Source organism: Ictalurus punctatus, chromosome 15 (genome assembly GCF_001660625.3).
Source record: "Ictalurus punctatus breed USDA103 chromosome 15, Coco_2.0, whole genome shotgun sequence".
NCBI classification, from domain to species: Eukaryota; Metazoa; Chordata; class Actinopteri; order Siluriformes; family Ictaluridae; genus Ictalurus; species Ictalurus punctatus.
Genome location: NC_030430.2, coordinates 5,456,276 through 5,470,730, shown reverse-complemented (window position 1 = coordinate 5,470,730; position 14,455 = coordinate 5,456,276). Strand labels below are relative to the sequence as shown.

The 14,455-nt window shown below is 41.0% G+C and overlaps 1 protein-coding gene across 5 annotated transcripts in view; it reads right to left on the bottom strand.

Annotated features, from left to right (window-relative positions):
- The window catches only part of map7b (microtubule-associated protein 7b), a 29,602-nt gene that overhangs the window by 10,273 nt on the left and 4,874 nt on the right, over nucleotides 1–14,455 (bottom strand). For all 5 annotated transcript variants that reach the window (XM_053686282.1, XM_053686280.1, XM_053686281.1 and 2 more), the window contains exons 2-5: nucleotides 4,404–4,526; nucleotides 4,215–4,289; nucleotides 3,225–3,388; nucleotides 1,355–1,469 (exon numbers count right to left, since the gene is read on the bottom strand). In XM_053686282.1, the coding sequence (XP_053542257.1) occupies nucleotides 1,355–1,469; nucleotides 3,225–3,388; nucleotides 4,215–4,289; nucleotides 4,404–4,526 (477 nt within the window). The remainder of the gene's footprint in view (nucleotides 1–1,354; nucleotides 1,470–3,224; nucleotides 3,389–4,214; nucleotides 4,290–4,403; nucleotides 4,527–14,455) is intronic.

The window sequence follows — 14,455 nt, the reverse complement described above, 5'->3', positions numbered from 1 at the left end:
GCAGAGAGAATGTGGACTGAAAGGAGGAGGACACGGAGCGGTAACGTTTTCTACTCTACTTTTCTACAGTATGTTTCAGTGGTGTAGTCGAGGTCACACACGAATATACACCATATCACCACCAGGCTGTTTGTATATACCGACTACTACTCATGAGTTATTCACGTATCCCTAGTAAGCCCAGCTAAAAGAAAGGTGTAAGGTTGGAGACATTGGAGACATTTTGATGGGTCACTTTCTAATAAAACGTATTGAAGTGTTTTGATTGTGTAATGTGTTTCGGTCTCGCACAAATTTCTCTCGAGCATTCCTAGTCGTAGCTAGCTAGCTAGCAGCAGCTAACTAACTAACCTAGCTCGCAGCCTAGATCATCATCGGTAATGCAGATTAAATAAAGATTGGAGCAATGCTGCTGATGAGTTAGCTTCGATAACTTTGGAGGCAGGAAAACTTAAGTTAATAATAATAATAATAAGAAGAAGAAGAACAACAACAATAATATTATTATATGAGGGATCAAAAAATTGCATTTCTACGCAAAATAACAATCTACACTGATCATCCTGTTCAAAGTTTTCGCGCAAAAATCACCAATAATGTAATACATGCTAACGCTACACAACTACAGAAACTCTATGGCCAACACTAGGTCTAGGCAATCCTCTTCACCATTTCACTAGAGATAGTCACGTGCTACAGTCGGACGCTACACGCTGTGACGGACAACGCTAGTCAGACAGCTAGTGGGCTGCTCTACTCTTCTATTCTGAGTCATATTCACATTGCGTGCGCAGGCACTGCTGACGCGCCGGACTGAAAACACCGTCACGATCCAGTCTGGCCAGGTCCAGTGTGAAGAGGAGAGCAGAGTCATCAAATCCTGAGAGAGAGTGGTGTGAGATTATATAGATAGACAGACAGGATGAAAAAAATGGAGACAGACAGTCAGAGAGAGAGCGAGAGAGAGAGCGAGAGAGAGAGAGAGAGAGAGAGAGAGGTAGAATAAAAGAGAAAGAGAGAAAAAAGTATAATAAAAACAGAGAGAGAGAGAGAGAGAGAGAGAGAGAGAGAGAGAGACAGAGAGAGAGAGTGACAGTGTGAGGGAGGAAAACAATAACAGAAAGAAACAATAGGGAGTGGTGATTGAAGCAGGGCCCTGAGTCAGCAAGTGTGTGAGAGCAGAGAGAGATGCAGAGAACAAATTGGACGCGTTTATGCACATACACTCATGCGTTCATACACACGTGCACACACAAAATGCTTTTCTTTAAGCTTTTACCATTGTATTTTTTTATCATACAGTAGTGTATAATGTTTTTTATACATGAAGTGGTGTGTACTGCGGTGTGTTTACCAGTGTTGTGCGAGGTGCTGGAGGGTAGGGTTGCTCCCCAGCTCCAGCGGTTCTGCTTCGGCCGGACTCGCTGACTCTTTTCCAGAGTCCTTCTCACCACTGCCTCATACCGAGCCTGGAACACACACACACACACGAAATGTCAAACACCATTTACACATACTGTACGCTGCCCTCAGAATTAATGGCATAAAAATACTGTATAAAGTAAAAACTTTTTTAAATAACATTTCCTTTCAAAAAATATGAACACCCCTCAAGAATATTTGAAATAAATGCAAACAAATTGCCAAAAGAAGCCCCCCCCCCCCCAAAAAAACCCCCAAACTTAGTCATGTATTAAAGAAAGAGAGAGCTCAAATGGAAGCGTTCTCCTTGTGTGTGCTTTTCTGCCAACATTAAGACTTCAGGCATGTTTCCATCACACTGACCCGTAGTTCCAGGAACCATTTACTTTTCTGCAGACAAGGACCTTTTAGAATGGATCCTGCTGTATTAAATGCTGATTGGTCAAATCCCTTTTCTCTGGAAATGACCAAAAAAACCTCAAACCAAAACAAAAACACTACCACATGATTAGAACGTATGACCAGGATAGTGGAATGTTGAAGTATCACATTTTCTTTTACACAAGTGCAGAGTTGAAATGGTTTTTTTCCCCCCTAACCAGTAGGAAAGGCTAAAAGAGTGATTCATGTGCATGTAGCTGGGTTAGAAAGCGTCCTCAGTCACCTTATGCTGGATCGTCCTAAAGCGTCCTCAGTCACCTCATCTGTACCACATGCTGAAATGTCACGCCTGTCATACAGTACACAACACTCATGGTCCCTGCAGTGCTGTGGAAGTTTGATACTATTTTTACACACACATTTAGTTTACATTTTAGTTAGTATTTTCTTTCCAGTACTGATATTATTAGGGGGCCAAGCACAGAAAGTGTTGTAGGGACCCTATTGTTATTCTACCTTTTCGTCATCTTCTGGCTAGGGTGTCTATGGCAGACCATAGAACAGTCTGGTAAAATGTTATGAAATTTGGTATACTGATTGTGGAAGGTCAAAGAAACATTCTGACCAAATTTGGGCCATGTGCTGCAAACGCTCTAGCGCCACAATCGAGTCAAATTTGGTCCTAATTTGGAAGTATTTTTATGAACCGTGTCCAAAATGTAAAAATTCCCTGGGTCGAGCAGAGTTCAATGCACCCTATGACAGCATCTTGGTAGATTAGATTTTCTGCAATTGAATTTAGTCAAATAATAATAATAATAAATAATTCACTACTCCTCCTACAAATTTTGTCCAGTCATCACCAGATTTGGCACACATCATCTGCAGAGCAAGACTCACAAAAAAGCTATCAAAGGAATCTTAATATTCCACACGGTTTGACCGTAACGTGCCATCAAATCTGGCAGCAAAGCCGCCAAACAGGAAGTGAGGCAAGTGAGGGCAAACAGGAAATCTTGGTAGGCAGTTTCAGGACCATGAGGCTATGCAACAATTTTTATGATTATTTACCCTGACCGTTGGTTTACTAATTTTGTTGTTTTCTTTACAAAATTTAAAAAAACACTTTATTCGAATTGTTTTCAAATATCTCTGCATGGATTTTGTAGATTTTTGACACATTTGCAAATATTCTGTACGTGTAGATTTGAATACATACGCAAATATACTTTTATACCCTGTGATGCATTTGCATACGTTGCTATCTGTTTTTTGTATTGTAGTTTTATATAGACACAAATAATTCTGGTCCACATTTTGGTAAAAATGCAAAGATCATTGTGTACATTTTGGTAAATGTATACAGTATAGTGACTATGTAAAATGTAAGGAAAGTATTTCGATGATAATACGACCATCACCTTCTCCTCCTCTAGCTTCTGCCGTCGTTTCTCCTCCACGGCCACGCGCCTCCTCTCCTCCTTAAGCCTTTGCTCCTCCAGACGCCTCCTCCTGTCCTCCAGCTGCTTCTCATAGTACAGCCTCGCCCGCTCCTCACGCTCAAACAACTGAGCCTTTAGCACAGCTACACACACACACACGGCCTAAAGTCAGTGAGTGTACATATTCGACAAGCCTTAGGAAGCGGTTATTTATAGCACACACAAACCTCAAAGCTTCTGTCCAACTAACCATCGTTCAAAACGTCGCCGCCTACTTTTACATATTTACGAAAAAAAAAAAATCAAATTAACCAAATCTATCAGGCCTAAACTTTCACTTTATGACTCAGCGCCTTTACATAACTCTGTGCGGGTGCCATGGCAACCAGGCCACCAAAAGTTTACATAATGACTAAACCTCGCCACAGCAACCATCCACGTTCACCTAATCATGCAGAAAGAGTGTGTGCTTGCAGTTTGATCAGTGATTTTAAAGAGACTTTCTATCTTCTCGGTGCAGCGAGATTTATTTTGGCACAACGCTCAGAGGGCGGTTCCTAAACGATCTTACACACACACAAAAAAGCCACACCAGGTACACGCCATCTACCACCAGGAATAGAAATGAAGAAAATTAAGGCATAAGAGCGCAAGAGTGGCTTGATTTCAGGATGTTAGAGAAGATACCGGTTTAGACGCTTATTCATGAAGCGTCATTCATTTTTAAAAGAAATTAATGACCTTCATAAACCTGGAAAATATCGCTAAGAGCTTTTATTCACATTGCAACCCTAAACATCATGCCTAACGGGTATTGTTGCTAATATTTGAATCAGAAAAAATTGATTTGCACTAAAAAAAAAAAAAAAAAAAAAAGAGGGGAAAAAAAAACACTAAATGGAGGCCATAAGCAGCAGCGATGACCCTGAGATCATTATCCTATCATCCGGAGAATGAATCTGTGTGTACCGTTCTGTTTCTCTCTCTCCTCCCTCCTCTCTCGAGCGAGTTTCTGTCTCTCATCAGGTTTCAGCACCAGAGGCTCTGCACACACACACACACACACACACACACAGAACAATGTTTAGTGAATCAACAGACAAAACCAAAAAAAAACTAAACTGATTTTTCTGTACTTCAACTGTGTGAGTGTGTCACCTGGTCTTCCAGCGTTGTGTACGTCTGCAGAGCTGGATATAATGTACGTGTTGTGAGCAGAGACTGTCGAATCTGGCCGACTTAAAGGTTTCTTCTCGTCGCCTCTGTGATGGAAGTCTGAGTCTGAAAGACAGAAAAACAGCAAGTTAAGCCTCGAATAATGTTTATAAAATCCCATCGTTCAGTCAGTGATGCGCTTAGAGACAAACAGACATCATACATTACCCAGGTTATAATTTGTTGCCACTAATGGTAAATGGTCTGCATTTATATAGCACTTTTTTAACCTTAGCAGTTCCAAAGCGCTTTACACCGTGTCTCATTCACCCATTCACACACACCAGTGGTAGCAGAGCTGCCATGCAAGGTGCTAACTGGAGCAACTTGGGGTTCAGTGTCTTGCCCAAGGACAGTTCGGCATGTGGAGTCATGTGGGCCGGGAATCGAACCACCGACCCTACGATTAGTGGACAACCCGCTCTACCACCTGAGCCACAACCTCCCATGACTGCTATGACGATGGGCGCATATTGATGACGTCATCACACTTTGTTAGTTCGAAGTCTTTCATGCAGCTTATTTGCTTGCCTAATTCCCTGTTTGTTTACGTTCCTTATCTTGTTTTTCCCCTGTTTCTGCCCTGCCTGTTCGGGTAACCATTTGCTTTCCATCCACAAAACTAAACGGTTAACATTTTTCACATCAGCGTTTAACCTTGTTGTTCATATATATACACACCAACAAAACACAGACGATCAGAAATATCGGCTTCAGACGTGTTCGTAGAGTTGACTGCTGGCATCGACGCAGAATTTTCACATCGGTGCATCTCTAAAGCACACGAAACCAAAGGCTTTTTTTAATAAATAAATAAAAAGATGACAAAGTCTTAAATAAATCACATCCTCGATTCGATTACACCGTCTTCAAAACATCCTCTCGACTACGGAGAGCTTCCCGGTCAGGAAAATCAGCGCAGTCTATTTGCATGTGTGCTCGGCCTTGCCCCGCCCTGCCTCGCCTCGGTCAGGTGATGTTGACTTTACGTTTGTGTGTGATCCGGTTTGAATGTGAAAGGAACTTTATTACACTGGAGTGAAGGGCTGAAGGATGTGGGATGGAGGTGTGCTCTGAGGGAGGCACAATTACTATATAAAAATCACCTATTCGCAATTCTGTAACAATTATTTCGGAGTTATTAGACTTCATAGAAATGAATCATTAGATTCCGAAATCTATGTAGTCAGGAAACACAAGCGCTCAGTTTTAATTAGAGAGACTTGATCTAATCAATCAAAGGCTTCGATCAAAGACAGTGAACTATTTTTAACAACAGTAATATTTCATTCAAGCGCACCTATTATGCTTTTGAAACGTGCCTAATTTTGTTTTAAAGCTCTCATACAATAGGTGTACATGCATCCGAGGTCAAAAAACACTCTAACGTGCACATAATTTAAATTGCAGCATTAACCCCAACACGCCCAGTGTCTCAAACGACTCATTAAATGATTCGTTTTAAAGGATTCATTCTAAACTCCTGCTTTCAGAGAGCATACTCTGCTCTGATTGGTCAGATGTCCCAGTCTGATGTGATTGGTCTACCGCTGTCAGCGAGCATCCGATGAAGACCAGAGGCGGGGCTTTTTCTTACGAACCTACGTAAGTTCGTACAGGAGGTAAGTCTCAAATTACTAACGACTCTCTTGACAGAATCGGTTCCTTCTTTTGGGAGTCAATAACTCCATTTGTCGTGCGCTTTGATTTTTTTAAAACTTTGTAGACGTTTATACATTTACAAACAGCTCTATAACACACTACATGAAAGGTAATGTTTGAAAAGAATAATAGGTCCACTTAAGTTATTTCATCAACTCTCGTTATGCAGATTTAATTAAATTTGAACTTTTAACAATAGACAAGGACAGGTTTAAGTACATTATATTAATACCGATTAGCACTAGGCCCGTCATGATAACTACTTTTGTTGGGCGATATATTATCCCAGAAATAATTGCAATAAACGATATTTGTCATTTGGTCACATCGGAATACAATATTGTGAATTCTTTATGCTTTAGTTATTCGTTGTCTGTGTTTTAGTGCGTTGTTACGGAAAGAACGTACTCGCAACGTGACTCGTCCATTCTACCTAGCACCTTACAGTTCACGTTCACTTGGGCATTCATGTCATTTTGTGCAGAAGTAAATGTCTGATTAATCTCCTATGTGTATAGGATGCGTTCGGACGAATTAATTAACCCGCTGGAAAAATCGATTCAGTTTACCGCCGTTCGTTCACTCTTCAGCTTACACAGCTTAAGTGGCTCAATATCTGACATTATGGACTACGACTGGATTATTTGAAGCACTAGAACTGTTCTTCTTCAAAAATACATTGCTAGTACGTTGTTAATATCTCACGTGTCGTTTTTTTCCCCCCCCAACAGTATATTTTAATTAAAAATCAGTACTAGTGCTTGCTACACAATCAAACAGCACACCGGTTTTGCGTTCGAACGTGCATTTTTATCTTAAATTTCAACGGATGTTTGAAGTTCGAACTTTAATTCGACAGCCCCGTGGCAGACGGGAGGATAGACGGCTAAAATGCTGGTGACATTCATTCTTATGTTAAAAAAAAAAAAAAAAAGCAGCAAAAAAAAAAAAAACCAACAACAACAAAAAAAAACGCAAGTAAAAACAATGGGCGGCTAAAATGAATGGTCATGTCCAGATATCGTACGATAACGTGATTTCCGTGACGTGCCTAAATACCACAATACATGATTACAACCTGCTTGTGTATTTGTTCGTTTGCGTATATGTACAAATGCTGTTGTAGGAAAATAATCGAATCAGTGATGACGTGGTGGGATGCGGCCTAACACGAAGCCGTGTGCAGTACTGTAACCACCTGAAGTTGAAGAGTTTTATTCTTCCCTATATCACAGACATTTGCCAACGGTAACCATAGTTTTAGTATTTACGTAAGAAAATCATATCATACGTTTATCCGTTTAGAACTGTGGAACGTCTGCAAACCAAGTCACTTCCTGTTATCACTTACAGTACCTTATAGCAGCTATAAACATCCTGTCCTTCACCAGGATCTCTTTTTTTCCCCTCTCTTGTAAAGTTGATAAGACAAAAAAAAAAAAATGCAGTTTGTCAAAAACAAACAAATTAATCAACCTTCTGACCTATCAGAATGGAGAACTCAATAGGACAGTGCTGGAATTATTACTCATGGTACCATTTCTTTAATCTAAAAAACAACAACAAGCGAACAGATATTGAATGACAAATGCTGGGTACGTACATTACAGTATTCAGTATAAGCGTAAAGCTTACTGTATATTACTTTTTATATCAGCATTAAAAAGCATCCTTAATGTATGACAATCGCTAGTCAGACATTCGCAATCCAAACAAGCCTACTGATCGGAGAATGGTTTTTATTTAATATGAATAAATAACAGGGGCAGGTCCTAGATCAGATTCGTATACTTTCACTCCAGAGTGTCATCAAGAATCAGATTCTCCTACAAGCCGACGAATTCTAACCAATTCAAAGCGGCGGATTTAATTCAGATTTAACACGGCTCATGACAGACTTGATGCCTAGCTTACAAATACAGGCAGGATAGCGCTGATCTGAAACTGCTGATCAGACATATGGGATATTGACGTTCTATCAACCGGTTACTGAGGTCACTCCAGGTCCGGCTGAGTTTTGTATCGATTTCTATTTTAAAAGCAAGCCTCTGTGTGTATGTGACCTCATCTAATGCAGCATAGTCAAATGAGAAAAACGATCAAAGTACATGTGAATCCTGTAAAATAAATAAATAAATAAATAAAAACCTTTGCACATTTCACATCCACCAGCAGTGTAGTCGAGTCACATACATTATAGACAAGGTTGAGAGCAAGTCATCTCTCACGCATGTACACACACGCACACCCTTATCCACATCACGACATCCACGTCAAGTCCAAAGTCTTTAAGCTGCCAGTCAAATATAAACCGTGTAGATTGAGTAATGTTTCATTTCAACACATCACTGACAATCCTGTGTTCCAGCACGACAGCTGTAAGGTGTATAAAACGAGACCATATGCAACACCCTACAAAAATCACCACACTGCAGGTTAAACACCAAAAACAGGACACACGCTCAGTAGAAAAAGTGGTCTATGAACTCTCATGAACTCTCTCAAGACACTGGTAGCACTCGGGACTGTCGCTGTTCCAAACCTGCGATTTAGACGTATCCCATTTCCTACCTATAGCATGCATTGTAATTATCCTCAACGATCATGCTAGCACTACGGCTGTGTCGTATCGTCCATGATACACCGGTACAATTCCTCCCCATGAGAAGAACGTTATCCCGCCATACTGGCGATATAGCCGATGACGTGTTTATGCGCCGCAAGGTGGCCATCTCACACGCAGAGCGAGAACGAGCATGGCGAAAGGCGGCGTCCCAACCCTACTATGTAGTTTAAGAATAAAAGTCAGAATCGGCGTTTACATTTCAAAACAGTACAGTCTGTACAGGATTTCACGGAGGGTTTTTATTTATTTATTTTTTTGTGACTGAATGTTTGAGTTTGGGGCTTTTTTCAAACTGCGATAAGACTTGCAGCTTCTTTTTTTTTAGTGGGAAAACTATTCGAATTGACGAAATCGCAAATCGCACAAAATTGACTTTTGCGGTGATTTTCAATGTTTGTTGGTAAACGAGACCTTTTGGCTGTACTCGTGTTCGACGCATGTGAATCGAAGAAGACTTTGGCCGAATGCGCGTCGTGATGATGTCACGTGGCGGCGTCTCGGCCCGAATCTGCGGTAATTTTGAAAAAAATCAAAGCGCCTACAAATATTGCGGCGTTTGCGATCATGGAAATGAAAGCAAAATCGAGTAAAGTTGTGAAATCCTGGAGGGATTGGTTGTACTTTATTGTGATTATTGTGTTTGGATGCCGTTTTGATATTTCACAGCATAGCTTAAGTAAGTAACTTGGTAAGTTTGCACTATTTAAACATTATAAACACTTTTACAGAAGAAAAGCATTTTTACAACAACATTTCCGTTTGTTTTGCCTGGGGATAGCTTCTGAATCCTGAGTGACTACTGGGGTTTGCATTTTTCTCTGCAATTTTAATTTGTGACTGAAATTCATATCCCATTTCTTTTTTTTTTTTTTTTTAAGTCTATTTAATTGGTCTAGTTTATCATTTGATGGTCAGGATAACGTTTACCTTCTTTTGGATCGACGTTTGTGTTTGCACGGCTCTTGAGACTGTACGCTGATGTGACGTGTGGCCAAAAAAACACCATGAAATATCACGATACGGTTTTACGTCTGTATCTTATTAACATAAAACATCGAAAACTGGTTTTCGGGGAGGCGTTAACAAGTTCGAATCGTTGTGATGTCAAAGCCGGCTTTAACTGGGAGCCCAAGAGAGTGATCTCTGGGTGGGAAGAGATGTGAATAAAAATAAATAAAACCTCACCAATCAGCAGAGTGCATCCCATAATAATCTGGGCAGATAAGCAGATTAATCTTGCGGTTAGCGGTAACGTCATTAAGTAAACAGACATTTGTAATGACCTAACATTTGTGCCAGAAAGACTTCAGCACTCCGACACGGCCACCTCCTGCTCCAGATTCCCTTTTCCTCGAGCCTTGAAGCCTTTTACGGGACGCTCCTGTTACAGAAATATTAAATCACCTGACCCACTTACTCTTTTTCCAAACCTTTAGATCCACGAACAATAGTTTTAAATACCCTAAGAAATACAGTGAAATAGAGATAAAAGCAAGAAAATAAATATCGTGTGTCACCTGGTCTTGCCGCTGAAACACCTGCGGGGAATTTATTTCTAATAAAAGCCCCAGATCTCATTAGCACATCAGTGTAATCTAACCTGAATGTATTCGTTCCCCGTGGAGACCGACTGAATTAGAATACGACAGAGTACTTTATACTCCGTACCGTAGAGCTCTTCCTGTAAGCTTAGGGTTTATTGGGGTACCGAGTTACAGGATTACCAGGGACTGCATCTTGGGAACATCGTATTATACCGGGACTCGACGATTCGTGGGGCGAGTACTTGATATAATACTGCAGTATGAACCAGCTTGGCTTCTGTGTTTTGTTTATCCCCTCACATGCATTTATTTTGCTGAAGGAAACTAGCTAGAGCCGTTAGCTCAGAGGTTTTCACCGAATGTCATCGATTTTCCTTTTATTTACCCTCCCTGATCTGATTAATGAACTAGCAAACCAAATGAGCTTGTTTAAAGAAAAAAAAAAAAAATCAACGACGAAGAGAGAGAACATGTATATTGCGTGTTTATTCTTCTTGCGTCACGTTCAAAAGTCGCCGCATCTTTTCAGAGTCCGTGATGCTAGTTAAAACTTCTAACATGAAGCACCGCCAGGAAACAAAAGCATAACCAGTTTCAATTCAAATTTATAGCCATAAACTAGAGACGGGACCGATCCGATACCCAGAATCAGGTATCTGGGCGAAATCAGCAAGAAATGGTGGATTGGACATCAGAGGGAAAAAAAATAGAATGAACTTAATCCAATCCTGTAACAAATGGAAAAGCCTGGAAGTGGTAGAATTTATTTATTTAATTTTTTTTTTAAGTCTTAGAAACGTACAAGATGTTTCTGTTTCCTGAGGACCAGACGAACAGCACGACAAACACACGAACGCCATCATCTCAAACACGCCGTCCGGTTTGAGTTGAAATGCGATTACGTGATAACCACGACCCATGGTGTTCGAATTCCCTCAGACAGACAGACAAGCCTGCAAAACAATAGAAAAGCTGCAGCCTCGTCCTCTTCCTCTCACTCGCTTGCGCCCAGCAGAAAACCACTTATTCCAGTGATTAGGCATTAATTATGAACCAAAATTAGACTGTGTCTATGACTAGCAGAACCTGTAGAGCAACAACAGCCAGTTACTATAGATCAGGAATAACAGGGGAACTCAAAACAGCACTAAACTGGAAGCTACACACGAGATCTTAACGCTGTGCCAGATTAAAAATGTAGTCCGATATTATATTACATTTCGGGATCTATTCATGGTGCAGGCTAACTGGGTTAAGGAGGATTTAGCAGGACATCCTCTCTCGCTCTCTCTCAATGCCCTCAAATAGCATTCAGTGAATTTACATGCACATGTAAAAAATTAATATTATAGTATTAAAAAAAATGAATACAAAAGCACGTTTGCCTCACAGCTCCAGGGTCGGGGGTTCGATTCCCGCCTCTGCCCTGTGTGCGTGGAGTTTGGAGGGGTTTCAAGTTTCCTCCTCCAGTCAAAAAACATGCGCTGTAGACTGGCATTTCCAAGTTGTCGGTAGTGTGTGAATGTGTGTGTGAAGGGTTAGCACCACGTCCGATGGATGGATGGATGGATGATCCCACTATCTGGTGCAACCTAGAAGAAGGATTTCTGCCAAGTGGCTTTGTCACAATGTCTATTGTTAAAATGAAAAGTGCTATATAAAGACAAATGGACTGAATATCTGCGCTCAGCAATCTCCATTTCTAAATCTAAATAAGCCTTCGTGGTACATTCGCTGAAAATGTCAACACGTCGTTTTTCCTGTATTTCTCACCTCACCGCCTTTGACTTTGCTCAGCGGTCAAAGGTCAGAGTAGAGATTCTCTGCAAGCGCATAGTCCACTAAACTCAAAACACATGACCACCCCTTTTCACATCTTTGGTCTTCAACCTCTCATAAGACGACCTCAAAAGAGCCACAGAAACTCCTGACACTCGTTATTTTCCTAGAACAAGGCGGCCTTGAAGTGTTGTATTCCTCTCGTTGGACTTTTTATCCATTTATTGTTGTAGAACGTCTTTGAAACAAGGTCATTCCACCGTACAAATCCCGGGGCAGTAGTCGTTACTCTACAAGCACGTTAAACAAACGTAAATTAATATACAAATGTGATTTGCCTTACTGTTATGGAAATTCTAAATCAATCGACACTTTCTGATCAATCAGAGTTGAGAATTAAACAGCACAACAGTGTTAAACATATAAATAAGAGAGACCACGTCAGAGTCAGTTCAGAAAGAAAACAAAAAAAAGTGACCTTTACCACCAGACCAAAAAAAAAAAAAAAAAAAGTCATAGTCAGTGTTAGTTAATACACACCCCAGCGTGTGTGGTTAATATTATTGTCTGCATGTGCAGTATGAATAGACTAGAGATCACTCCAGAGACGGCGTTTCATGTCTGCACGGCACCAGCCTACGAGTGTGTACGTGTCTGTGTGTGTGTAAGCAGAAGGATAAGGCCTCAGAGTCCTGAGCAGCTTAGCGTCACCTTATGCTGATCTGAGAAAGACTGCAGAACGCTTGCTCAAATCAAGCACAAAGCACAAAAAGACTGTTTCTGTGAACACTTATACACCATCACACAGTATCCCTGAGGGTTTTTTTCTTACAACAAACATTTCTTGACTCCTTTAAAAAAAGGAAAAAAAAAAAAGAAAAAAAAAAAAAAAGGGTATCGCTTTCATTCTCCGACGAATCCATGATTAGGACACTGGAGCACTTCCTGAAAGCTAATTCTTACTGAATGAACCAGTCAGGGTGCATGAACGCTTAAATAGAAAGGGTCATAAAGTGAGATACTGAGTACTGATAAAGCATCTCCAGTGAATCATATTTCAGGAGATGATTCAGCACTTGAACCAAAACAGAAAATGATCTCATCTTGCTCATCTTCAGTAAGCGCTCAGTCTTGGTCAGGGTGGCAGGAATATACCGGAATACGACAGGAACATTTGGTGAGAGACAGGAATACACCCAGGAGTGGATTCCAGTGCACAACACGTATTCAGACATTGGGGGAAATATACAGGGTGTCCCAAAAGTCTCCATACACAGGGGGCTACGATTGATAGCACCACAACGGTGGTGCCTTCGTCAGATCTGTGACACCGCCAGTCTTTTTGAATTCGTTAAGAAGTTTGCCAAATTCTTAATCCATCACAGTCCATCCTTCAGAGTCCATCGCAACCTCGTGACAGCTTACCGATCCAGCCGTGAGAATGATTTCAATACGTTCATTTGTTGAAGGTGTTCTTAAAGGCTGTCTGAAAAGATATATACAGAACATAAACCAAGTATGGAAGATATTTTGCTAAAAAGTCCACCTACTGGAATGCTTTCGGAAGGCCGGATGTATGGATGTATATATATATATATATATATATATATGCGTTTTTGACTGCAGAGGCCCATTCAAGCTGAGAGTTCTTGCCACCAGCATGGCTTGAGGGCTGAAGTATTTCTGCCGTGTGTACGGTATTTCAATTCAAAAGTGAAATGAGGCACATACCGGGAAGCCAGTTCGTCAGCCACCCAGGACACCGGTGTTCACCTGACCTCACGTCATACTCACTACTGATGTCCTTTGCCTTCGGGTCATGTGAGATGATGCGAGTGTGTCGGGTTATTAATGCCTCACATTGCCACTCCCTACAGTCAAATAAGGCCAGGTTTTACTCGCAGGAAGTTGGCTTAGGACTCCGATGAAGACAAACAATTAGTTTAACAATAGCGGCAATGAAGGATGAACTCAAACCTGTTACTTGAAAAGACGTAATCTCGTATATACACAACTCGAAATAGTTCTCGGTCATGCATGTCTGGCATAAAAGCAAGACAAACCTTCAGGCCAGTCCACAGGTATGCACACACGCCAAAACAAGCCAAACCTCACAACGATCCTGGATACAGAAGTACCACATCCAGTATAGCTGCTCACTTAACCATGCATCCTCAAGTATTATAGATTGCCGTTCATTTAAGAATACTAAACACAGCAACTTGACGTTTCGTACGTCAACATGTGTACGAGTGCGTGCTCAAAATCCAAACGCAGTCGTGGAGGACTATCGCTTTTTGTCTTTCAAGCGGTGAATCATGCGCAATCGGACACGAGGTTAGTTTGGATTTTTAAAGCACTGTTACTCAGTCGAGATCCTAGAC